The sequence below is a fragment of the Pectinophora gossypiella genome, chromosome 21 (assembly GCF_024362695.1).
Source record: "Pectinophora gossypiella chromosome 21, ilPecGoss1.1, whole genome shotgun sequence".
NCBI lineage: Eukaryota > Metazoa > Arthropoda > Insecta > Lepidoptera > Gelechiidae > Pectinophora > Pectinophora gossypiella.
Genome location: NC_065424.1, coordinates 2,629,232 through 2,655,128, shown reverse-complemented (window position 1 = coordinate 2,655,128; position 25,897 = coordinate 2,629,232). Strand labels below are relative to the sequence as shown.

The window sequence follows — 25,897 nt, the reverse complement described above, 5'->3', positions numbered from 1 at the left end:
CCCGTATATTTTTATCGAACGTGACAAAATGTCGGACTTATTATTACGCTTTTCTTAATTAAAATTCGAAAATAAGTTAAAAAAAGAATGTTTTTCGTTACTTTTAGATTTGTCTTTATTTAGTATAATCAGAATTTTATAATTTATGTTGAACCAAGTTATAGTACACGACCTAATTGGCGGGGCGGATAGTTACCGTTTTTTTTTTTGTTTTTGTTTTCCCCGAAGGGTAAGGCAAAGGGAACTATGCCCATACAGCCATGTCTGACGTATTTTTTTTCTTGATGATTAATGAAATGATGAAAGGTGATGATGATGAAACCTAAGCCCCCACCCTCGGAGTAGACTCCTACTCCGAACCCCAAACGAATTAACTCAAAAGTCCGCATAAACTTTTGAGTTATGAAGCGGCTTCTTGGCACGAAGCGAAAATAGGCAGATACACTTTGTTTATTGAATACTCCGATATAATAACACTCGCGAATGTCTTCCGACTAACTTAATGCGATCATTAACCACAAAACACCACTTCGTATTAATTATTTAGATTATTCAATGAAGAAAGCAACTGTCCCGTTCCCGTTTCCCGCCAAAAAGCCGGATAGTTATCGTTCTGTACATTTGTATAAAATCAGACTTACAGATTCTGTAGCATTCTTCGCTTCTATACGTAGTATTATTCTTTATTCTATAGTAAGAGTGTTATAAATACGACACCACGCAGTGCTACTTTTGTATTTATAGAGAGAAACTAGACCATTACAAAATTATCCGCCCAAGGAACGCTGGTAGCGCCTGTGTGTGCAATTAAGGCTACATTTTACTCTTTAGAGACAATGGCCCCGATTCCTGCAAACACCGCCTAATTTTATTTTAAGTTATATCCGTCATTTTCATATCCGTCGAAAAGGAAAGGGACGGATGATTCACAGCTCTTAATTTTAGGAAGAATGAGTAAATGAATGTGTCGGGTTATTGACTGATGTAAAATTTTTAGACGGTTGGTTTAGATTTGTGCTTAAAATTGACGTTTGTTCCATAAATTTTATGCTTGTCAATTACCCGTCCCTTTCCTTTTCGGCGGATAAGAAAATGACAGATATAACTTAAAATAAAATTAGATGGTATTTACAGGAATTAGCACCAATATTAACGAAGTCACACTTGTCTAAAGCGGTATCTCATACAACGGTTTTACTCCGCTTCCCTCGCTAAGTAAAACCACAGAGTGTGACCAGCGCAGCGGAGGAATTACGAAGAAATTGTTATAACTCACTGCTGATGAAACTTGCATAATAGTAATATTATACGACTTGTTTATACGACTTCCTTTACTTGGAATGTCTGGTGTTAGCGTGGTTTCTCTTTGCTCGAGTTATTGGCCCCGATTCCTGCACACCTTTTAATTTTAAGTTATACCCGTTTTTTCTTATCCGTCGAAAAGGAAAGGGACGGATGATCGACCACTGTTCTGCTCGGGCCAACAAAATAGGCATCTTGCTGATATGCGACCCGTTTGACGTGTGCTGTCAACTTAATTCTGTCGGGTTATTGGCCAATATAAAATTTTGGGAGAGATTTTTTTTAAATTTCTGCCTAAAATTGACGTATGTTCCATAAATTTTTAGCCTGACGATTGATTGATATAAGGTATAACTTCAAATAGTAATAGATGGTTTGTACTGGAATCAGCACCAATATCGAGTTAGTTTAGATAAAAAATACCTTTTATCATACATTATCTTTTACTTGACAAATTAAACCGTAACTCTCATTAAATGTCAAATATGATAGCGCGACAGGGTTCTAAAGTGAGTATGTTATTGCTTATGAAAGTACACCTCATTACACGTAACATGGTTAGAATGAAACCTCTGATGCTCCGTTCCCGGGAATGTTCTCGTTGTAAAAACTAATAGTAAGGACACTGGCTGCTCTTCTTTTTAAAATTGTTCTTGTATTCTGGTTTCTGCTGCTTCTATCTGTCCAAAGGTAATAAAGCTTTTTTGTTACCAAAGTGGGAACATTCCCGGGAACGCCACACCGCTGATGACAACTGGATAGAAAATTATTCAGCCTAGTGTGAAAGAGACGTCTCTCGTCTGTTCAATCTTCGTTTTATAACGTTAGATAATAAAACTTGCAATCGCAGAGGAAATAACATGAGGCCGTGTCAGGTGAGGGCACAATAAGCACTATACATTGACAACAGTTGTAATAAAGTACGTGTTTGATTTACTACGCGCTAATGGCAAGTGTCAAAGTTGCTGTTTGTAAGTAAACATTTACTTCTTAATAACTTAGTGTTACCATAAAACACCTTCTGCCCTTCGTGACGTTGGTAACATTGAGGAACTAAAAGATTTGAAGGTAATTTATGTAAAATATACTTTTTGTCATTGTAGCAGCGAGGCATAAGTAAATATATGAGGAACTCTATTCATCAATAATAATGTAAATAAAATTTAGGAATAAGTAATCAGTTTGGCAAAGCCAGTCGACTTTTAAATTACATGTTTTGATTAACTGCCTTAGTAAAGTTCGTAGTTATTTACCTACCCACTTCATATGATTGTATACTGTATTGCGACTGTTTATAAAAAAAAAACAACCTTTATAAATAACAATAGCTAAATCACAAATATTACCGGAGTTGTTTTTGTATACCTATATAACTGTTTGGGGTCTAGTCATATTCCCTTTGACGTATTTCAACGTTAAATGACAATGGGCATTTTTGTATGAAACTTGGTCCAAGAACCTCCACTGATGAGACTTATATGTAATGAAAGCTTATGCTTTCCCTATGATTCTGGCAAAGTTCTATCAGATTCTGTCCCGGGGTTCTTTTTTTACGGCCATGTTTGTCCTGGCTAAAAATGTGATAAAATACAGTGGGAGCTAAAATCGACTCAAGATTTGTTGCTGGATAACTAAGTCTACATAAATAATTATGTATCATATTGTATATCATTTTAAAGAGGATCTTTTCCAGAATCCGAAACATAAAAAAAAAACAAAAAAAATCTTTTTGTAAGCGAATTATAGTCAATTTATATCTGCAGCGCCATTGTTTCTCGGTAGCTAAGTTCAAGTTTCATGCCTTTTACCCCTTCCAAAAGTATCTTACCGATTTTTTTATATTGCTTCCGGAATTTGATCTGAGTGATAATAACAAGAAAAATAAATAGACACCTCTCCGATAGAGACCGCCTAAGCTATTGCCTATTGCAAGAAATCGTCATCATTAATTAGCAAGTCATTACGGTATTGCATATAAGTTTATCAGCAACTTGGAACTTGGTCCAAGAACCTCCACTGGTGAGACTTGCATGTAATGATAGCTTATACTTGTCCTATGATTCTGGCAAAGTTCTATCAAACTCTGTCCTAGGGTTTTTTTACGGCCATGTTTGTCCTGAGTGTACAGTAGTGGACTGCAAAATCACCTCAGGATTTGTTGTCGAAAAACTATTTAACTAAGTCTATATACATAATTATATATCATAATGTATATCAATTTTAAAGGGGAAGGTTATCAGAATCAGAAACACAAATAAAAAAATTATGTAAACGACTTTTAGCCTACTCACGTCCGTAGCACCATTTTTCTCAGCAGCTACGTACGAGTTTCGCGCCTTCCAACCTTTCCAAAGAAGCCCAATCATTTTTTCCTTCTTCTGATATTGCATTCTTAACCTGACAAGTGACAACAACAGGAAATAAAATAGATACCATTCCCATAGAGGCCGCGTAAGCTATGGACCTATTGCAAGATAACGTACTCAAAGGCTAGTCATTATAATCCAACAGACGTAACATGATTAGAATGCGGCGGGACGGAAATGTAGTACATCGCCGTATGCGAAAGAGACGAAATATGTGTCTCTTTAACACTAACAGTATACAGCTTAGTACGAGAGAAACAAGAAATAAGTCATTCTAATCAAGATGCAATACAATGACTCTATTGTATACAAAAGAAACACATTTATTAAACAAGTTCAGGCAATAACTGGTGCAAAAGGCGGCTTTATTGCCAAGGTAGCAATTACTACCAGGCAACCTTACGTTTACGATACGTTTGTTGTACCATTCGGCATTGTTTATAATACAAGATATAAGCCTGCATTAATAAAACAAGATTGTGGTGAAAGAAAACATACTACATTTGCGTCCTCCCGCATTCTAAACATGTTACGTCTGTTGGATTATAATGACTAGCCTTTGAGTACGTTATCTTGCAATAGGTCCATAGCTCACGCGGCCTCTATCGAAATGGTATCTATTTTATTTCTTCTTATTTTTTTTTCTTTGTTGTCACTTGTCAGGTTAAGAATGCAATATCAGAAGAAGGAAAAAATGATTGGGCTTCTTTGGAAAGGTTGGAAGGCGCGAAACTCGTACGTAGCTGCTGAGAAAAATGGTGCTACGGACGTGAGTTGGCTAAAAGTCGTTTACATACTTAATGCATTTTTTTTATTTGTGTTTCTGATTCTGATAACCTACCCCTTTAAAATTGATATACATTATGATATATAATTATGTATATAGACTTAGTTAAATAGTTTTTCGACAACAAATCCTGAGGTGATTTTGCAGTCCACTACTGTACACTCAGGACAAACATGGCCGTAAAAAAACCCTAGGACAGAGTTTGATAGAACTTTGCCAGAATCATAGGACAAGTATAAGCTATCATTACATGCAAGTCTCACCAGTGGAGGTTCTTGGACCAAGTTCCAAGTTGCTGATAAGCTTATATGCAATACCGTAATGACTTGCTAATTAATGATGACGATTTCTTGCAATAGGCAATAGCTTAGGCGGTCTCTATCGGAGAGGTGTCTATTTATTTTTCTTGTTATTATCACTCAGATCAAATTCCGGAAGCAATATAAAAAAAATCGGTAAGATACTTTTGGAAGGGGTAAAAGGCATGAAACTTGAACTTAGCTACCGAGAAACAATGTCGCTGCAGATATAAATTGACTATAATTCGCTTACAAAAAGATTTTTTTTTGTTTTTTTTTTATGTTTCGGATTCTGGAAAAGATCCTCTTTAAAATGGTATACAATATGATACATAATTATTTATGTAGACTTAGTTATCCAGCAACAAATCTTGAGTCGATTTTAGCTCCCACTGTATTTTATCACATTTTTTGCCAGGACAAACATGGCCGTAAAAAAAGAACCCCGGGACAGAATCTGATAGAACTTTGCCAGATTCATAGAGAAAGCATAAGCTTTCATTACATATAAGTCTCATCAGTGGAGGTTCTTGGACCAGATTCGCCCATTCTCCTTTGAATAAAGTTGAGGTTTATTTTTACATTCGGCAATCAAATTGTGTATGTATGACATTGGTGCTGTTTGACTTCGTTTATCGAAGCAAAGCAAAGTAGATTTTCAATGTTTTTTTTATGTGTTCTGACGTCACTTTAAGTCACATTTACGTCAAAGCTCACATAACTGTAATCATGGTTGTTTCAAATATAGTTTCGAAAGTAAAAATCTTTTTGGAGAATTCTTTTTTGAATAGGCCACTTGACAACCTAGTCAAATGAGATACTTTTTACGAAACATCGAAAGTTTATTTTTAGTTTGTATGTACTGTAACGTCATCAATAAAAGCAGTCAAACGTCGTACTCATCGTTACTTAGGTAATTCTGTAATTCATAAATAAAATTCGAAAAATAAGGCGATCAAAAATCAATCTCATTTTACGTTTCGACTTATTTCAGAATTGTATTTATGATTAAGTTTGACTGGTTTTATTGATGAAGTCACAGGATAGTACTTCCATACAAACTCCAAAGAAAACTTTCGTTGTTAAGTAATTTTTTTGGCCCATATAAGCGACAGGCTATGGTCATAAGACCATGCTGCCTAGTCATCAGTACGCAGAAGTCTACCTTCATCCTGTAGTTTATATTTCTTTTTTTTCCTTCGTCTGTTTATGGGATAGGCATGCTTTTTTTTCTTTTGCACATTTGTGGGTCAGGCTAAGATCATAAGACCATGCTGCCTAGGGATAGACATGTATCTTTACATTGTATTATTCCCAATGTTAAGCAAAGGCCTCCCTTAGTCTTCCACTCCTTTCGACTTTGCGCGATCGTAGGCCAATGTGTTTATATAACAATGGATTAAATTAACTGTACTTAATATTTATTGCAATTAAGTTTCTCAGATACCGTTAGTTATTGAGTATACAGACACGTACGGATAAGCTTCGTGAAATCATTGACTGTATAATTGAATTCGAAGGGAATGCACTTATATTTATAGTTAGTAGGTAAATACCTATGTATTTGTATAGCAAAATCATCTACTATAAATATATTACTTTAGGGTCTAAGTTTCTATTCAGGAACGCCATCTTAAGCAATAGCCTTTAACGAGTCTACCTCATTAGTTACAATGAGCCTATAAAATCCTATGGATTATACGCTATAAACTCTATTATATTATTAAGTTATTATACTTAGATATTTCAACGACTTCTGTAATTAGACTTGTATTTTTTATTGTCATAATAACCCTGTGAGGACACTTAATTGTAACAATAGTGATATTAAAACTAACTTACAATAACTAATTACTGTAATAACTAACATGGGGAGGGTTTTTATGGAATATTGTATTGAAAATACTTAGGTACACTTTCTTACTCCAGATTTGTGAATCGGAATCATCATCAGCCCATTAACGTTCTCACTGCTGGGGCACGAGCCTTCCCTATGGATGGATAGGGAGACGGGGCCTTAAACCACCACGCGGGCCCAGTGCGGATTGGTGGTTATTAACGACTGCTAATGCAGCCGGGACCAACGGCTTAACGTGCCTTCCGAAGCACGGAGGAGCTCGAGATGAAAACTTTTTTTGTGGTCACCCATCCTATGACCGGCCTTTGCGGAAGTTGTGAATCGGAATATAAGAACTTAACCCAGAATAAACTTATTAATAAACGGGATTTTGTGCCATCTTTCTTTTATTAATTTTGCACCTAAAGTCATTTTTCTTTCTTAGTTATTTTGGATAAAAAGTAGCGTAGTTATGCAACTTTAATTTTCTATTTTATGTAGGTACAGTCATGAGCAATATAATGTAACCACTTTAGGACTCTGTCGCACTAACATATTTGACATTTAATGCGATTTACAGTTCAATTTGTCAAAATAGTTAATGTGACATGGTTTGGTACCATATATTGCTCATGAGTGTATACATATTAATGCTCGTGACCGTACCTATGTCTATTGTAATCGATTGATTGAGGGGAGGCTGTGCCCAGCAGTGGGACATATATTTACGTAGGCTGTTTATGTTACAAGTATACCTATTTACTTATTAACAATACTAATTATGTACACAAGTGAAAACCTCTTATAATGAATATGAATGTGATATCGTGACGTAAGCTATGTGGACAGTTTTACGTCATTCGTGAACTACCTAATTAGTTTAAACATTGACTTGGTGAATTAAGGTTCACGCACGGGTCTATTATACGTACATTATGTTTTATTAGAAGAAAAATATACTTAAACTATACAATAAAACATTCAAGATTTTTTCTTCGCACGATACCTCTGACGTAGCACGAGTTTCGTACACGGCCGGTGGAGGTTTTTTTTTTTATAACTATCTCGCTCCCTATGTTCGGATGCTTCCAGTGATAATTACGCGCCGAATACTTCATCACAATTATTTTGATGAGGAAGAAATTTGGTTTGGTTCACAGAGTAGGCATTTTTTATCTATTCGTCTGCTTTCAGCTCAACGTAACATGCGCTAAATAACAAACAGCAATTCCGTCTTACCTCTCCATAAGCCACCTGAGTGAATTAATGAGACAAATTTAGCTGCAGCTAGGCTAATACCACGTCTACCTAGGACGTTTCCTATCGGCGACTCATTCATTACAGGCGTAATGGTAGGTGTTGCGTGCGCCTGCGTCATTTCCTCGCCACTCTTGCAACACGCTGGGATTACAGAGTTATGCGATAATCAAACGGTGGGACTGGCTGGATCGTAACTGGGTGAACTAGAAGAACCTTCTAGAACCGTTGTGGTTCATAATTACGGATGTGAATCTTAAAATATTCATTAGGCTGTTTAACAGCAAACAGCCTTTGTTGCGAATCCAATGACAAGTAATATTTTTGAGATAAAAGATTAATCTTTATCGGGACTCAAGAAGAAAATAATTGAACGGAAATATATTTAAAATATTGCCAAAATATGGTATTCACAATATGTCTCAATTTTTTAAATATCCGCCTTTGCGTTCATACAGAGAAACCATCAATACTTACTTAATTTTAAATGGTTGATATTAAGATGCCTTATCTTAGTAAAAGGTCTTATTTGAGTTGTTACTTAACAAGCCTGTGGTAACCAAACAAGCCTGTCCAAGCAATTTAACAACACCACTACGACTAGTGTTTGTGTACTCGGTAACCATTATATCAACGCAAATGTCTGTTAACTTGTTAGAACACAATACATTGTGTTTTTTGGTTGTAGGTATCTACCAAACCGATGCAATAACATATTCATCTGACAAGATGAATAATTACCAACGTTGTATTGTATCCATTATATTCTTCTAAATAAGTAAGTGTGCGTATCATAAATTCATAATACCTTGCAAATACAGCAATAGATTGACACCGCACTCTTGACAACTTTCGACGTCCCATTTTGATAGTTTCTTTACACAGGTACCTAAGTGCATAAACAAATTATTCCGTGTCTTACACAACGTAATGGCACACAAAAACTGGCGAATAAAACCAAAAGTATCGTATGGCTGAATGCGACGCTTGCCATTGCTTCGCAACAGATTTCCCGCCATTGTCGCGTGACATTTGACCGCGCGCATGCTCAATGCGAGTCGCGACCCGGCTTAGCATACAATGAGGAAAAATTCAAGCCAGCGTTATTGGCTGAAACAATATAAAAATAATACGACAGCGTCTAATTTACTTAATATTATGACTTCTAAAACTTTTTGTACACGTTACTGTGTCCTTGGTTGTGATTTTAGAAAACCTTGTTTGTTTGTTTACCTAGGAAAGACCCTTATTATAATATGTGTCCATTTCAATTTATAGCCTTTTTATGGGGGTCTAAAAAGGCCACATTGTTGCAATTCATCTAAGAAAGCAATATTGCTATTTGACATTTGTTGAAATTAGGCACTCACTTTTATATGCGCAAATGTCAAATAGTAAGTAATATTGCTTTTTAGATGAATTGCTTTGAAGGGCTTGCCTATGACGTTGACATTAACAAGCACACAATTAAGCATCAGCCGAAGTGGCACGAGGGTTAAGGATACGGTAGGTATATAATAGTTTGTGCATATTACTCTTGTCTGTCTTTCTGCAAAGCACTAATCGATTTCCTTGCAACATGGAAGTCCCTGTTGTTCTAAGCAGTGCTTGCATGCACTGTTTATCATAATTTCGTTTTCCATATCTTGCACGCATTCGCCTTCTACTGAACTGTCTCTTGCAATGTAAATGGCTTGAGACTCTTCTTGTCCAGTGCTTTATGGCTATAAAAGTACTTTGTAACCTCACCTCACAAACAAGACAAGTATATTTGTCATTCAGCTTTCCACTGAAAACTTGAAAGTTGCAAGGCCCATAAGCTGTTGTCTATTTGATGAAACAGCATGACACTTGTCGCTGGTCATCGTCTTCGTCAATACTGATGTAACACGTTATATTTTATACCGTTTCCCCGGCTATTTATAATTCCAGTAACACCTACACGTTCCCGCCATCTTATTGTTTACAATTAACTGCGCCACATGATTGGCTAGTCCCGCACATGCGCGCCGGCCGCGCTCCCATTCGCCGACCCGATTTGAAATTGGAACCATATGGCTCGGAGACTGCAAGATGGCTAAATCTTATTAATTTTAGAGGGTTCTCTACAATTGAAAAATATACTGCACCTGACTTATTTTATTTATACCCTTCTTACATTGCAATCGAATCAAAAAGTTGCAAAAAATACGTAAAGGTCTGCTTAAATACCTTCCTACATAAAAAGCTACGTAAAAAACAGTGTGTAAATACCTAGATACGTGTCAGGCATTCTTAGGAAATATTTTTAAAGTATCATGCATGGACTTCATTGTTAAAGTTTTTTTTATAGCCGTTGAGGAGCCGTGGTAGCCCAGTTGGAAGAACGCTTGACTCTCACTGTAAGATCGTAGGTTCGAATTCAGCACGGGCCTAAATCTATGATTTTCGAATTCATGTTTGCATCATAAATTATTATCACGTGCTCAGCGGTGAAGGAAAACATCGTGAGGAAACCCACATACCCGAAAAACGCGGGTGTGTGACCTAACCTATATTGGGCTGGTTTTTCCTTCGCGGGTTGGCAAGTCAGACAGTCGGTCGCTTCTGTAAAAAACCGGACCTGTCAAATCTTCAGGTTAGGTAAGCGGAGCCTGTGAAAACGGGATAACGATAGTGAGATGACGATGCATGGACTTGATAGTTAGTTTTTTTTTATATCAATGCGGAAATCTCTTGGGTAAGTAGGTATCATCTCGTCGACACAATGTTGAATTGAATTGAGATGTTACGAGGTTTCTCTGAAAATACTATTCGTTCAAAAGCACGCTTGCTATGATTGGAATATGACGTTTTTATAATTGCTCATCAAACGATTGATTCTACATTCCATCAGTTGTACCTAATGAAGGAAGACGTGAGCATCGATAATTAGTACCTATATTATGTAAACAAGTCTCGCTGTGGGTGTAATGTAGATAATATACTAAGAATAGTAATAAAACAAAAGACATGCTGTTTCAAAGACACAATCTAAGTTTATTTTAAGTTATACCTGTCAGTTTCTTATCCGCTGAAAGAATCCGCATAAAAATAACAGGTAGGTACTTATGTAAAAGTTAAAATAATATATCTGTAGGGTCACTAATAATGTTTGTTGTATAAATAAATCATTATTATGTCTTATTTCGTTATATTAAGTAGTTATATTATATAATAAAAATATTATTATAGTTAAATAACGCTGTTAACATCTTTCTGGTTAGTTAGCGGGCCTTTGAATGACTGTATAAATTCAAAGAAGAATAATCCCATCGCCCGTACCTAAAGCACTCTTTTGTTGCCACAAATTCATGGGAAAATCCTCAATTATTTCCAAGTATTCGTTGTTATGGCTTCACGCTTAGCTGTAACTGTCAGTATCATGGTATGTATCATCCATCTGATGGTCTATTGTAGCTTGCCACTAGATATAGACATAGCAATGTGCGAGAGATGATGTTTACTATCGGTTGGGTACAAAACTGTTTATGAAAATCATTGTGGCCTCTCAATCTATATATATCTGTTATATTAAGGTATAGTGAGGAGCTCGGTGGCGCAGCGGTAAACGCGCTCGGTCTGCGATTGTTGAAGTTAAGCAACTTTCGCAAAGGTCGGTCATAAGATGGGTGACCACAAAAAAAAAGTTTTCATCTCGAGTTCCTCCGTGCTTCGGAAGGCACGTTAAGCCGTTGGTCCCGGCTGCATTAGCAATCGTTAATAACCACCAATCCGCGTGGTGGTTTAAGGCCCGATCTCCCTATCCATCCATAGAGAAGGCCCGTGCCCCAGCAGTGGGGACGTTAATGGGCTGGTGATGATGATGAAGGTATAGTTAGACAAAACTGTATAAAAACTTAATAAAACAAAACTGTATAATGGGGTGGTAACTTTATTTTAAGTTATACCTGTCATTTTCTTATCCGCCTAAAAGGAAAGGGACGGATAATCGACAAGTATGAAATGTATGGAACACACGTCAATTTTAGGCAGAAATTAAAATATAATATTGGCCAATAACCCGACAGAATTAAGTTGACAGCACACGTCAAACGGATTGCATATGAGCGAGTTGCCTATTTTATTTGTCCGCGTTGTCAATCATCAATAGTTGTCAATCATCCGTCCCTTTGCTTTTCGGCGAATAAGAAAATGAAGGGTATAACTTAAAATTAGAAGGTGTCTGCAGGAATCGAGTCTCAATCAATGTCTTTTGTCTAAAATAAAATAAATGGGTGAGTTTTAATGATGTGCCTCTAATAGCGCATTTTTTGCATGTTTTTCTAAAGTGTTTGATACTTATAAATAAGGACCTCGACAAACGATTTTATTCTTATCGATAAAAAGGTATCCCAATGCGGAATTAGGTATTGTCTCTTTGTAGTTAATGAAAAAATATCGCTACCGATATTAGGAGTAATTTAAAAAGTACACTCTTTTAGTATCTTTAATACCACAGAGAACACACAACACTTTAACAAGAGTACTGCGGGGCGGAAGGCAAGAGGGAAACCACTGCTCTATTTTTCCCTAGAAAAGTGGCATGGTGAATGCTGCACCGACAAGAGCGTGGCTCTTAATTTAGTGATGAGTACTTTTAATAATTGATTTTTTTTATTTTTTTTTTACAAATGAGAATTAAATATATTTACATACAAGCTAGTTTCCAGAATGTACCTTATTGCGACATTATAGACACACCAATCGTAAATAGAGAGTCTGCGACCACTCTTCATAATGGCGTCCTAACGAAAATTTTGTAGACTGAGCACTTCAACCTGTTTGTATGAAAGTGCCATGCAGATCGTGCTATGTGAAGAGTAATAAACCACATACACTCAACGCTACTTTGGGTTGTCAAATGTCTTCAAGAAGGTATAAGAGGCAGAACTTGAGGACTTTTTCCATAGAGGATTCGATTGGGTTGGTAAAGCTATCATCGCTAAGGTACCTATTTGACTGGGTCAAAGATAAATTATAAAATGCTAATCTAGAAATAGATGCCAGTCTAACATGATCAATAATCAATCTTATTTTTCTTTATGACTTATTTTCGAAATTTAATTATGAATTACGTAAAAATAAGTACTACTTTTGACTGCTTTTTATGATGATGTCACTGGCCAGTACTTCCATTCAAATTCCATATAAATTTTCGTTTTGACGTTTCCAAAAAAGTATCTCATTTGAGTAAGTTGTCAAATAGCCTATTGTGTTTTTTTTTTTCACTTTCTATTTAAGTTACCGTTTAAGTCGTCGTTCAAAGACGTGTTGGAGCGGCAATAAACGTAAGCTTCTTTCACCAGGTTCCCGGGTCCGCTATTAGGCGTTCTGCATTCGTGCCACACTATAATATCTGTTTCAATAAACAAATGCATTTCAATAGTCGAATCCGGATGTAAAAACCTAATGTGTGATGTTACAAAGCAATAGCGACTGTTCGAAAAATCACTTGAAAATAACGTATTTGATAACCGGTTTGAAGCGGTAAATACCGAAATTAAATTACCGCATATTCACTAATTACATTAACTTACGACAAATGCAGGCGCGGTCCCGATCATCACAATATGTACATAATCAATTAACAAGCAAAGAGAATACCTTTTAAAATATACTTGTCTATCAGAAGCGAGTGATGTAATCCTCATTACTCCCCGGCTATAAATAACTTCACTTGTCATTAAATAAAAGCTATTGAATTAAAAAATTATATAAAAGAAAGAAAAAACATGTAGCACGAATGAGCTCTGCAATTTGCATGTCTATTGTACTTAAAAAAGGAACCCACTTTCATAAAACAGAAAACAAAAAACGGTGACCTATTCCAACTAATTCTAAGATTAAAATAGTCAAAATAAAAAAAATATCTTTTAGTAGGCTTACTATAATTACTGTATTTACTATAACTGGTTTGACACAGAATCCAATAATTTGTAACTTAAATGATGTACCGAATAACTGTTAAAACAGTAAAACATATATTATTATTAAACAAAAAGACAAGTCAATTTATAAAGTCGGATTGCTTAACGTATATTTACATATTATCTAGGCATATTATAAATATTATAATAGCAAGACCTTCTAAGTAGTTCGTATTAGGTAGGTACCAACCTGGCCAGTAAATCTAAACTAAAATCTAATTTAGGCCTGAAATCCTAAGAGACTGGTTAATCACACCTAGTGATTCGCCTTGTCAAGGTAAATTGCCTTGCAATCCAATACACTTAATTACTTCGATACTGGATAGAACTAGTCTATAAACAGCGCATAGTTTACATTTAAAAAACAAATATAGCTAAAACTAAAATGACAGACGAATAGTCGAAAAAATATTTCTTAGACAATTTAAGTTAATATCAGCTTTATTGATTATAATTATATTTGTCATTAAATACTACTGATAGGTTTTAAAGCATATTTAACAGGAAAAAATACAGAACAAGGATTAAGTAGCAATTAAAATAAAATTTAAAATGTGAGTCAATTATTTTTCAATAGTGAATGACATCTCTTTACAAAATACTGGCCTAAATAGCTGTGAAAAATACTTCTAAAGCCGTTTAGCAAAAAGACGAATAAAAACAAATATTTTTAATATTAAAAAGCTTTTTATATTATTTTTTTTACGGTTTTCAGCCAGTGAAATTATTTAAACCAAATTGAAAAAGATTTACATACAAATTGTATTTTAATGTATTTTTCTGTGACTTTACTTATTTATTTCTTCTTTGTTTACAGGTGATAGGGCAAAGAGAATTTGCCGTGCGGCCGACTAGACGGCCGTCAGAAGAGTTACAGACTGGACAACCCTTAGAAATAGTTATAGAAAGGGTAAGTTCCCATTATGGCACTCTTTTAATTTATATTAATATTTTTTTTACAAAATTGCATCGTTATTGACAAACTTGTGACACAAGAAGTAGAACTAGTACAAACTTCTGAGTATCTTGCATTACTTACATTAGTAAGTACCTATATGACTACGCACACACTAAAGAGATATTAAAACGCCCAAGGGTATTATTACGTACTGTTATTTGGAGAATAATTATAAATTAGGTACAAGCGTGTAATGATAGTACTTATATAATCATTTACACAAGAAGCGGGTACCGCTAGCCAAGGGACAACCTATACAAGTCCCACTAGGTAAGTACTTTCCAAAGGGCACTATTGATCATAGAGGGTGTATAGTGAGTTGGTGGACAAAGGCCACCTAAGTCAATTTATAAGTATTAGTTTACAAAACGAGAGAAAAACTTACTTTATTTATTAAATTGAACTTATCTCAGTTAAATTTTAATATACCTAGATTTATTAATTTGACAGCAGCGGGCTTAGCACCGTAAGCACGCGACTCTTTCTCGCCGCGACAGAGATCGTCTGTCTCTTTCTGTGCGGTACTGTGAGAGAGTGACGGGTGACGTATGTCGAGGCGAGAAAGAGTCGCGCGCTTACGGTGCTAAGTCCGCAGAACAGGAAGATAGTATACAGCCTAGTACGGAGAGACATGTATTGATCTAACCACTTCTGTATTTATGCATTCTCTGTGTACATCTAGCTTAATTAAGTGTGCTTACTCTTTTTACACTTACACGTATATAGAACGGTCTCTAGTACATATTAAATGCAATAACAAGATAATTTTATGTTCTTTTTTATGAATGCGTGTCGTTGATTGACATATTACACCGTTTGGTCTTGAGAAATAACCTCTGAAATGTATGGTAATTTCTTTGGTCACATTATAATCATTAGGCGGTAATTTTCCCGCTTTGGCGTCAGAGACTTGCGGTTGTTCCGTCTTATGTATGGTTGTCATTTATTTTAAAACTTTCACGTCGTTTGGAATATTTCAATCGTTTAGTTCTTTCTATGGACTTGGCTGTTTGGGTAAAGTGTCTTTGCAATAGTGGTATAAGCGGTATAGGTAGGTACGCTTCTTATTTTATAAAATGATATTGTTTAGTTTTGGCGCGAAATCGATGAGATAGGAACGGATCCAATTGAAATAACTTAAAATAAACTCTGAACGTACCCGATCTGAATCTCTACTACATACATAGAGAGATGTGTTCTTAATAACCCACAAATAACCAAACCAATAGAATTTCGTTTTGAACACGTGAAAGTAGTAATATTATATTAGTTATTCAAAACACCATTAGTAGAGTCTGGGCAGTGTCTCTAGCAAATACGTTACGTATAGGAAATATTTTATTTACGAGTATAAATAAATCAAATTCACAAGTTGATAGAATGCAACGAGCTTCATACATTATGTAAGACGTGTCCAAAAATTGAGGTCAAAAACCCGTTCAGAGTTGCAGTCTGTATTATAGGGCTGTGTTTGATGCTTTTATTTGGGAAGGATTTATGCAAAGTTTTACATTTGCGAGAAGAAATACAATACCTAGTGAGCGAGTGACCCTATTTACAAGTATCTAAGTATATCAGTTGCTACGATCATATTTGAAACGGCACTAACACTCATAAGTTAAAAAAAACACAATAACTCAACATAACATAAACAGAGCCTGTATACGTCCCACTACTGGGCTGGGCACAGGTCTTCCCTCAATATATTTAAAGTAGTATGAAGCATATTCCACCACACTACTCCATTGTGGGTTGGTGGAATACACAACAAGTTATTATTTTGAAAGACTCGTCACACAGCTTTTACAGCAATAAAAACCAAGTTAGATAGAGCATTTTCTATAATTAACCCAATCACGTCATGCACTGTAAAAATAGAATGACAAAAACAATGTAGATTAGAACATACCTATAACAAAAAAGTGCTTACGATAACAATTATTGCTATACATACCTACTTTATTGTTATTAACAGCGAAAATTAATTGGCAAAGAAATATTTCTTTGTTTTTGAGTGAAAAAATAAATATACCCCGTTAAACATAGCTTGATTAGAACGTCAGCTGTCAGAAGTGTGAGAAACTTAGAATATCTGTGGACACGGGAGTGCCCCAGCCAAGACGAGCAAAGCCTTCGCTTCGCTTGCGCGGTGGTGAGCTGGTGTGATGATAGCGAAGCAGACAAGCCCCATATTTTACCTAACATGTAGTGTTTGTAAATTTAGGGTTTCTAAAGTTGAGCTAGAAGCTTGAATCTACATGAGACCTTATAACTTTTTGACATTCGCGACGATCTCGTCTTGGAAACATTTTATATGGAAATGTTTTGATGGGATATTACATTTTCTTGATATTCTTTTTCACGCTAGGTTGTATACTATCTTTCTGTTGTGCTATCGTGATGGTAATTATATTTTTGGCAATAAATATTTAGGTAATCTCGACATCCCTACTCCCGTCCTGGAGTCGCAACCGGGAGACAGTTCAGTGAACGAACGCAAAAAAGTGGAGCATTTGTTTTTGGCTGAACACCCTCGTTACCGTGGACTGGTTCCGCGTAACTGTGCTCGAGAAAAAAATTAAAATGGCGGGAAAGCCACTTTGTGATATGTGGATTCCGTAGGGATTATGAAACGTATTTTCTTCATACATATTTTTACTAATATAATTAGCTATTGGTCAGGTTGGTCTAACAAAAAGCTCGATGAAGCGTACGTAGTTAGTTCATCATGCGATGAATATACCTACCCTGACTACCCTAACTGGCATAAATATAGTGGTGAGGTTATATTATGTTGTTTCTTCATAAATTAAAATAACTAATATTTGCGTCAGAGCATATTTTTGATAAAAATTAATAGATTATTTTTAGTGTCACTTACGTAGATTTTACTCCGAATGTCCGCAATTTTCAAATGAACCCTAAAGTTTTTCACAATCGTATGAGCCCTAATTTAACTTGCCCTGCCCGTTTAAGTAGGTACCTTTACGAAAAAAGCTTTAGTAAATTGTATGGGTGTCTTCGTGCTCCGTGCCTTATCACAATCGGTTTTATATAAGACTAATAAGTATTCATTTTGACGTCAAAATTGTCTAAATGATAAATTGCTTTATAAGGAAGTGTGTTAAAAATACTACGAAAACTTAAATTTCACCTGCAGAATGTGACCTAAATTCTGTTTGTAGATAACATCAATGGCCCGTGAATGTGAAGGTTGTGAGAACCTGGTTTTAACATTTCACCAACGTTTTTAAAATTATTTTGATTGGAATGCCATCACAACTGGAGGGTTAAAATGGCCACATCGAAGCAATTAATCTAAAAAAGCAATATTGCAATTTGACATTTGCGCATGTAAAAGTAAGTAAGTCAAGTGCACAATGTAAACAAATGTCAAAAAGCAATATTGCTTTCTTAGATGAATTGCTTCGATGTGGCCATTTTAACCCCCCTATGCGATACTATGCGATATAATCGCGAATAAGTAGATGAAAAATAAATTACCCACGGCTAATGTGTTTATTGTTTTTAAATATAGAACACGTTCAGTGGCTTTTTTCCCGGGCGTGTTGTAAAATCCGACAGTAGGCTTTGTTACCTTAGGGTTCATCAATAATCATATTTATTCATCATTGGACTTGGAGTGGCTGCAAGTTGTCTGTAATTATTTGTGGCTCTGCCCACTCCATCAGGGAATACGGGCGTGATTTTATGTATGTTAATTTATTTAAGGGGAAACTTTTGAACTTACAGTTTTAATCATAATTTTATATTGTGATATGATAAGTGAAAGTGAATAGTTTCGTTACTCATATAGATTGTTTAATTTGATTTGTTTATATTGATGTTCAAAGTCCTTAGAATGTTGGAGTTACCAATAATGGTAACATTATGTAGGACGTGAGATTACGAAGGTACCTTGTTTTTACCATGGTTTTAAGTTTACGGCTTTCATTTCAAGTCTTTTCGGCTGCCAAACATTATCAAAAAGGTTTTAATTCGATCAGATGCCATTCTGCAAACTTGTTTAATTTACCAAAAAGCTTCTTAATTTGCTTGCAACTGGTTGACGTAAAGCGAAACAGTTTTTGTGAAAGCCGTTTCTTGACAGAAAAATAAATTATTTTCTGGTTTTTTTTTTAAACTTGTTTATCCCCTTGGGGAAAGGCATAAATAATTTTCTTTAAAATGAAATAGTGGTTTTAATTATGATGGTTTTCGTAACTTTCAGCCAGGTCTTTTGGTGCAAAAAATACAAACAAAAAGGAGATTGTATAATATTTTTTCATTTAATTACAATGATTGTGATTACGATAAATTAGTACATTTAAAAATGTTTTAGTATTTTAAAACGTAATTTTCTGATCTTATTCTCTTGTATTAAGACACAAAGCCTTTGTTTCATTGTAATAAAAACAAAAAAAAAAACATCAAACACGCCATTAGTTCTAGTTACAAAAAGCAGTCGTCAATTTAACAGGTAATTCTAGACGCATTTATGTCTAGAACCAGAAATTATGTCCACTCCAGTGGTTATAATTACAGTAGTTATTGAAACTTGTAACATCATTACATTATAGTTTGTATTATTCGCGACGAACTATGACCGTTCGTCCCTGAAAAACTTAAGAATATTTCGTGCTTATCATCACGGGGTTCCCAGGCAATAGAAGTAGAAGTACTGACATAAACAAAATAGCTAGAGCTTTTTCTAAAAAAGCGTTCGAATCGTGTTGTGAGTACGTATACATTATTGCACAGAACTTATGATATTATGTTATGTAGATAGTATAAGTTCGTTCCCTCAAATGAAGTTGTTAGGTTCAAATAAAGTGCAATATCGGTTGTACAGTGTCGTTACACACCGCGTAGCTTCTGACAAGATGCGCCGCAGACAATTTTTACAGGTACTCATTGGTTGTCTATTTGTTATACGAAGTTTATGACAAGAAGTTATCTAAGTGTCCGCTCTATCTAATTGAGAGTATCGCATTAAAAAAAATGAGAGTTAACAAATTGTATATGGATTTATAATTTAAAAAAAAGAAGATTTTTTCCGGTAGGCTCTGCACGGTAACCGCACCGCGCGCGGTGCGAGTTATATCGAGGTCTTCAACCAATAGCCGTGTGACGTCCATCTACGTTGATAGCATTCGTATCGTTTATTGGTCGAAGCGCTCAATATAATTTGCGCCGCGCGCGGGGCGGTTGTCATGCAGACCCGGCTGAATGCAATATTATACTACCTTATTATGTTATGTATCCACATAATTATGCATTAATGACTCAATTATTAAAATTCTAATGTTAGGATTTGGGATCATAATTTTCGTGGGTACTGCAGTCATGGGTACGCATTTAGACAAAAGATAATTATATTATACATACGACAGGAATGTGATATTCCGCCTTTAGGACAATTAGTTTTTATATTTTTTTGCAATGGCGTCTGTTTGACCTTGGAACGAAGTCACATTCATCGTTCGTTTATTAAATACGTACCTGCCTAAGCGAGTCGTAATCAGTCAATTTGAATTTATGTATTTTCGTCACTTAAGATAAATTGATTCCAATTCACCTTTCACGCATAATAATGAAAATTTTCAACTTAATTCCTACCGAGACGGTCGAAATTATTAAGTGAAAATGGACAGTATTTTATGTGAGAGTTTTAGACATAATTAAAACATTTGAGATATAGGTTGATGTATTATGCATCAAAGATCATTAAGTGTAAAGAATTAACATATTGGCTAAGAACTGAATTCCAAATTAAAACTAACATTATGTTTAAGAATTAGAAATTACTTAATCAAGATCTGTAAGTAAGTAGGTACCTGTGCAGTAAATCTAAAGAAAATGTTTTGAATACAAGTTTCATAATACTGTAACCACATATTTGGTCTATTATACTTATTATAATGAGTAGGGTCTATTATACCTATTATGTATAGGATATTTATTATATTATTAACTTTAGTTTACTTGTTGCACCTTCTCGCATCCAAGGCTAGTAAACGTTTGTTTACTGGTAGTGGTTGTCTGTAAGAAATTGCTCTAGAGCAATAAGGCCACCCAAATTGCATTGTACTCATGTGTTAAGTCTGATTGTTAAAATTAAGTTACGGAACTTAATTTTAACAATCACACAGGCAATAAAGTGTATTAGACTTGATTTGATACCGTATTATACTTCCTTTAATACGTTACCTATTATAATATTAAGAAAATGTAATCATATGGCTATAACTCGAGCTGGCCTAAACGAGCAAAACCTACAAACAAGGTTGTACCGCGTAAGCTCTTTGCGTGTCCATATTAAACAAATGGAACGACAACTATGGGAGAGAATGTTTGTCATTGACAGCTTCCCATAAATATTTGGTGTCCACTGATTGGCCGGGCTTTGAGCGACGGGTGAAATTTCGCGCGTCCGCGGCCGTCGAACTCTGGAATACAGTTAGGAACGGGTTCCCGCCAAGATGTGTCCAATACGCACGCTTGTATGTAATGAAGTGACGGCTAGTGGCAAGGGCAACATACGCATAGTGACATGAACAAACATTATTCATATTCAAATTCTTACGTAAAAGCTTTTAGCTAAAAAAATGTTTGTAGTTATTATTTAGTGCGACTCGGTCGAGTGAGCAAGCAGTTATCAAGAGGGATCTGGGAAGATTTTGACAATTATTTTTGAATGAACAACAAAATTAATATACTTATTTAGATTATGTTTTCGTTGTCAGTGAAAATCTCAATAGCGATCTCATTATCATTGCGAAAACACTTTACGATGGGATTTTTGCGTAGGATTTTTGTTAACAAAACCTCGCAACGTCACGCTAATTTCAGTTTGTAGTCTGTTTTTACCCGTGTTAGTTTCGCGGTTTTGTTCATGAAAATCAAATCAAGTGTTTTTGCAAAAACGCGCTTACGAGGTTTTCATTGTATGGCGACGAAATGCAAGTTAATTTTATAAAAGAAAACGAACATTTAAACCATATAGCTATCCTACCTTCTTGATTACGTATTATAGAGCAATTTTACTCATCATCTCCCTAGTATTACCCCGTTTTTCACAGGATACGCTCACCTAACCTGAAGATTTGACAGGTCCGGTTTTTTTTAGCAGCGACTGCCACACTGACCTTCCAACCCGCGAAGGGAAATCCAGCCCAATACAAGCTAGGTCACAAACCTCCAAAAATTCATATCTCGGAATAAGGCAAAATTACTACTAGCACGAATAACGATTTTAACGATTGATGAATGTGGAGGAAGCAAGAGAAGTGTGTCAGGATCAAAGCAAAGGAATGGAGTCTCTGCTTACCGCTGTGGGTTATATTATAAGCGTGATTATGTATGTATGTGTTTACTACTAACACGCTATATTTCAATGATCGTTTTCAACTCTTTGTATGATAGTGTATAAGTTTGCCTTTTGATAGAAATAAGATTATTCTTCATCCAACTGACCTCAAAGCTCAACTTCACACGTAATGAGGAAACCAGCCGCCATTACCGTCAGAAATTACAATCCGATGTTCCGACACAAAAAACACATAAACACACATCTGTAAATTGCAGCTCTACCATCGGAATCCAAATTAAAAATCAATTTGTTGATCACAAATCATAACAAAAACGTATATGTGCTGGTTGGTACTCTTTATTGATGGTGACCCCTCTGGTACGGCAATACACGTCAGGTTTTTTTTTTCATCCGGTTCCTGGACCCGAGAACCTGTTTCGACTAAATAAGTCCCTACATTTGTTACACAAACTTATTTTTATATTGGTTTGACAGTTCTAAAATTAGATCTATCTCTTTCTAGTAATTATCGTAAGTGAAAGGGCGGGATACTAGGGCGCTATTTTAATATTAAATTATTAAAAATAAGTGTTATCCTACCTGTCTAATATACGCTATTTATACAATCAATGGCCCCGATTCCTGCAGACACTTAATTTTACTTTAAGTTATACCTTAATTTTCTTATCCGCCGAAAAGGAAAGAGACGGATGATTGACAGCTCTTAATTTTAGGAAGAGTGAGTAAATGAATGAATAACCAGGCGAATCAAAAAGATATCTCGCTGGTATGCAAACCGTTTGACGTGAGCTGTCAACTTAATTCTGTCGGGTTATTAGCCAATGTAACTTTATTCGATTGTTTTAGATTTGTGCTTAAAATGGACGTATGTTTCATAAATTTTATTATAGTTTCCTTTTCGGCGGAAAAGAAAATGACAGATATAACTTAAAATAAAATTAAATGGTGTCTACAGGAATTAGCACCAATGTCAAATGTTCAGAATTAAAAAAAAATCGTTTTAAAAAACATTATACCCAAAGTTAATCTTGAAATCAAAGCTTTAAAACGTCCGCCAAATGCCCTAAAAACTGGTCGACCTTTCGCACTTCAAGTTGCGTATGAATTAGCAGTTTTTGTGGACATTCTTTGTTTATTTTTTAAACAAATTATATAAGATACCGGAACATTGAGATGATTCGAGATTGATAAGGATGTTTGTCAATTTATGTGGTTGGTTGTTTATCGGCAAGATCTTAAGTAAACAACATTTTCATCGTATCTAATTGAATTGTCTTTTGGCGTAGATACCATAACAAGTTCAGTGGGCTATTTTTCTCGGGCGTGTCGTAAAAACCGACAGAGTGACAACGGGGTGATCTCTCGTCGCTTTATATTGAGTACCACATAAGGTCGTTTTTAAAGATTTAAAAAAATATATATCTTATGTTTTTTTTTTTCAATAAAACCACGATTTCTTACGATTAATTTCAATATGGATAAAAATTTACACCACAATTTTTTACCTGAATGGAAACTAACGTGTCTTGTAAGGTTTGGTTTTACAATAAGGCGCTTACTTGATTGTCTTTTCACCTAAAGCGGCGATATCCATCTCATTTAGGAGTTAATATCAAAGTGATTAATTATCAATTAGGGATAATGATAGTACTTATGTGAATTGTATGAAATAGAAGAAAAGAATGCGGCCCATCTACGTCTTCCAGCGAATATAAAAATATTCCCATTAATATTAAAAAAAAAAAAACACGTATTGCGGAAAGTTAAAGAACTGTTACTTAGTTGGCAAGAAATTATTGCTTATATTGTGTCGGTGTAATGTTTATTTTCCCGCGTGTTACCTTGAGCTCTACAGACGATAGACAATAGGTATACAACCTTCAGAACGCTTCCCGGGTCAAAAGTATCGTTTCAGGGCGTAATAAATGATGAGAAAATAAATAAATATTTAGTTCTGGCCGGCTACTACTTACTTTTTTATTGTTTGATAGACAAAGGGAACGTAGCCCATACAGCCAAGTCATTTGTTAATTATTTTCTTCTCTATATATTTTTAGTAGGCCGAAACCAAGTCTTAACATATTATACATGAATGAAGTCCGGCGTCTTTTATACAAAATTAAGGCTGAAACGTGAGCCATGTCTATTTGTGGCTCAATAATAACATTAATAACCCACCTCACAAGTACTCACAGCTAACACGATGGAATAGAATTATATATTTTTAAAAGTAAGTATTTCTATTAAAGAAGCAATACGCATGATCTCATACAACAAAGTTCATAGTTGTAGTGAGGGTTAGAGCGTTTTCATATTGTCAATGAAATGCCATTTCTACGACTCTGCCATTTGTAAGTGAAATAAACCTGTCGACTATTATTTTGATTCTGCGTCATCGTTTCTTTTTTTTATTGAGGACGAATCTTGTCTGGTGATCCCTACGCTATTTGTCTGGGCAAGTAGTGAATGCTGACCAAGGCAAACCAACAATAGACACGGTAAATAAAAAAGTGTGAAAACTTTCATAATTCCACTTTTACGAGCCGCAGGGTAGAAATAGCAGTTATTTCATATTTAATAGTCTCGTAGTCATAGTATACAAATGGTTACTATATTTATACAGGGTATTACTGACATCGTAGCGAATATGATTCTGAATTCTGAGCTATCAAGTGGAATTTTCCGTCGCAATTATCAGTTTTTTTTTTAAATTATATTCAATACTATACTTTTGCGATGGAAAATTCAAAAATCATGAATTTTCCGACAGGAAATTCCACTTGATAATAACTCAGAATAATGAGCTGAATCATCCCACTCACTATTCGTTACGATGTCACTTAAACAGGGTGGCTACCTGTAGATACTTTGAAGTGCGTATGAGTTTTAGTGACACCGTACCAGATACTGAGGGGGATGATTCAGACCATGATTCTGGTTGATATCAAGTGGCATTTCCTGTCGGAAAATTCATGATTTTTTTAATTTTCCATCGCAAAAGTATTTTTAATTTCTCTTGATATCAATTCAGAATCATGGTCTGAATCATCCCTCAGTTTTCGCTACGATGTCACTAACACCCTGTATTTACTTAATTAACTCGTAGAGTGTGGCTAGTGAAAGTAAAACAAGTAAACATTAGTTAATACGGGCTAATGTAGCCGTTAACAGTAACTGTATATTGCTGTTACTACTAAGCAGTTATTCTAGTCAAACGTTAGGGTTGCGCATCGTGTGTGATAGAAATTATGTTTTGAAACATAACGTCAAAGATAAAATATCATATTAAATGTCTCCTAAATGAAAAATAAATGTTTCAAATACAAATTCAAAAATATCTTTATTCAATAGGTAACATAGTTACACTTTGAATCGTCAATTTTTACATAACGAACGGCACATAACGACAGTCACATCGTAACGAATACTGAGGGGGATGAGTCAACTTAAAATTCTGAGTTTAATATCAAGTAGAATTTTCGGAACTGAAAATAATTTATTAATACACAAAAATTTTCATAAATTTTCATACAGGAAATTCCACCTAATATCAACTTAGTATCATGCTCAGAATCATCCCCCTCAGTATTCGTTACAATGTCACTAACATCCTGTATAGTTTTGTAAGTGCGCAGTCGTTACGTATGAGCCATGCCAGGGGCCTTTAGCGGCTCAATAGTAACACCAGGGTAGACGAGGTTGGTCATTTATCTCATAAGCCACATGACAGCAGGGGCGCATATAAAAAAGTAAGTGCGCAATACAAACAAATGTCAAATAGCAATATTGCTTTCTTAGATGAATTGCTTC

At 35.2% G+C, this 25,897-nt stretch overlaps 1 protein-coding gene across 2 annotated transcripts in view; it reads left to right on the top strand.

Moving 5' to 3' along the window:
- The window catches only part of LOC126376508 (RNA-binding protein fusilli), a 107,015-nt gene that overhangs the window by 21,696 nt on the left and 59,422 nt on the right, over positions 1–25,897 (top strand). For both annotated transcript variants that reach the window (XM_050023947.1, XM_050023946.1), the window contains exon 2: positions 14,614–14,706. In XM_050023947.1, coding sequence (XP_049879904.1) covers positions 14,614–14,706 — 93 coding nt within the window. The remainder of the gene's footprint in view (positions 1–14,613; positions 14,707–25,897) is intronic.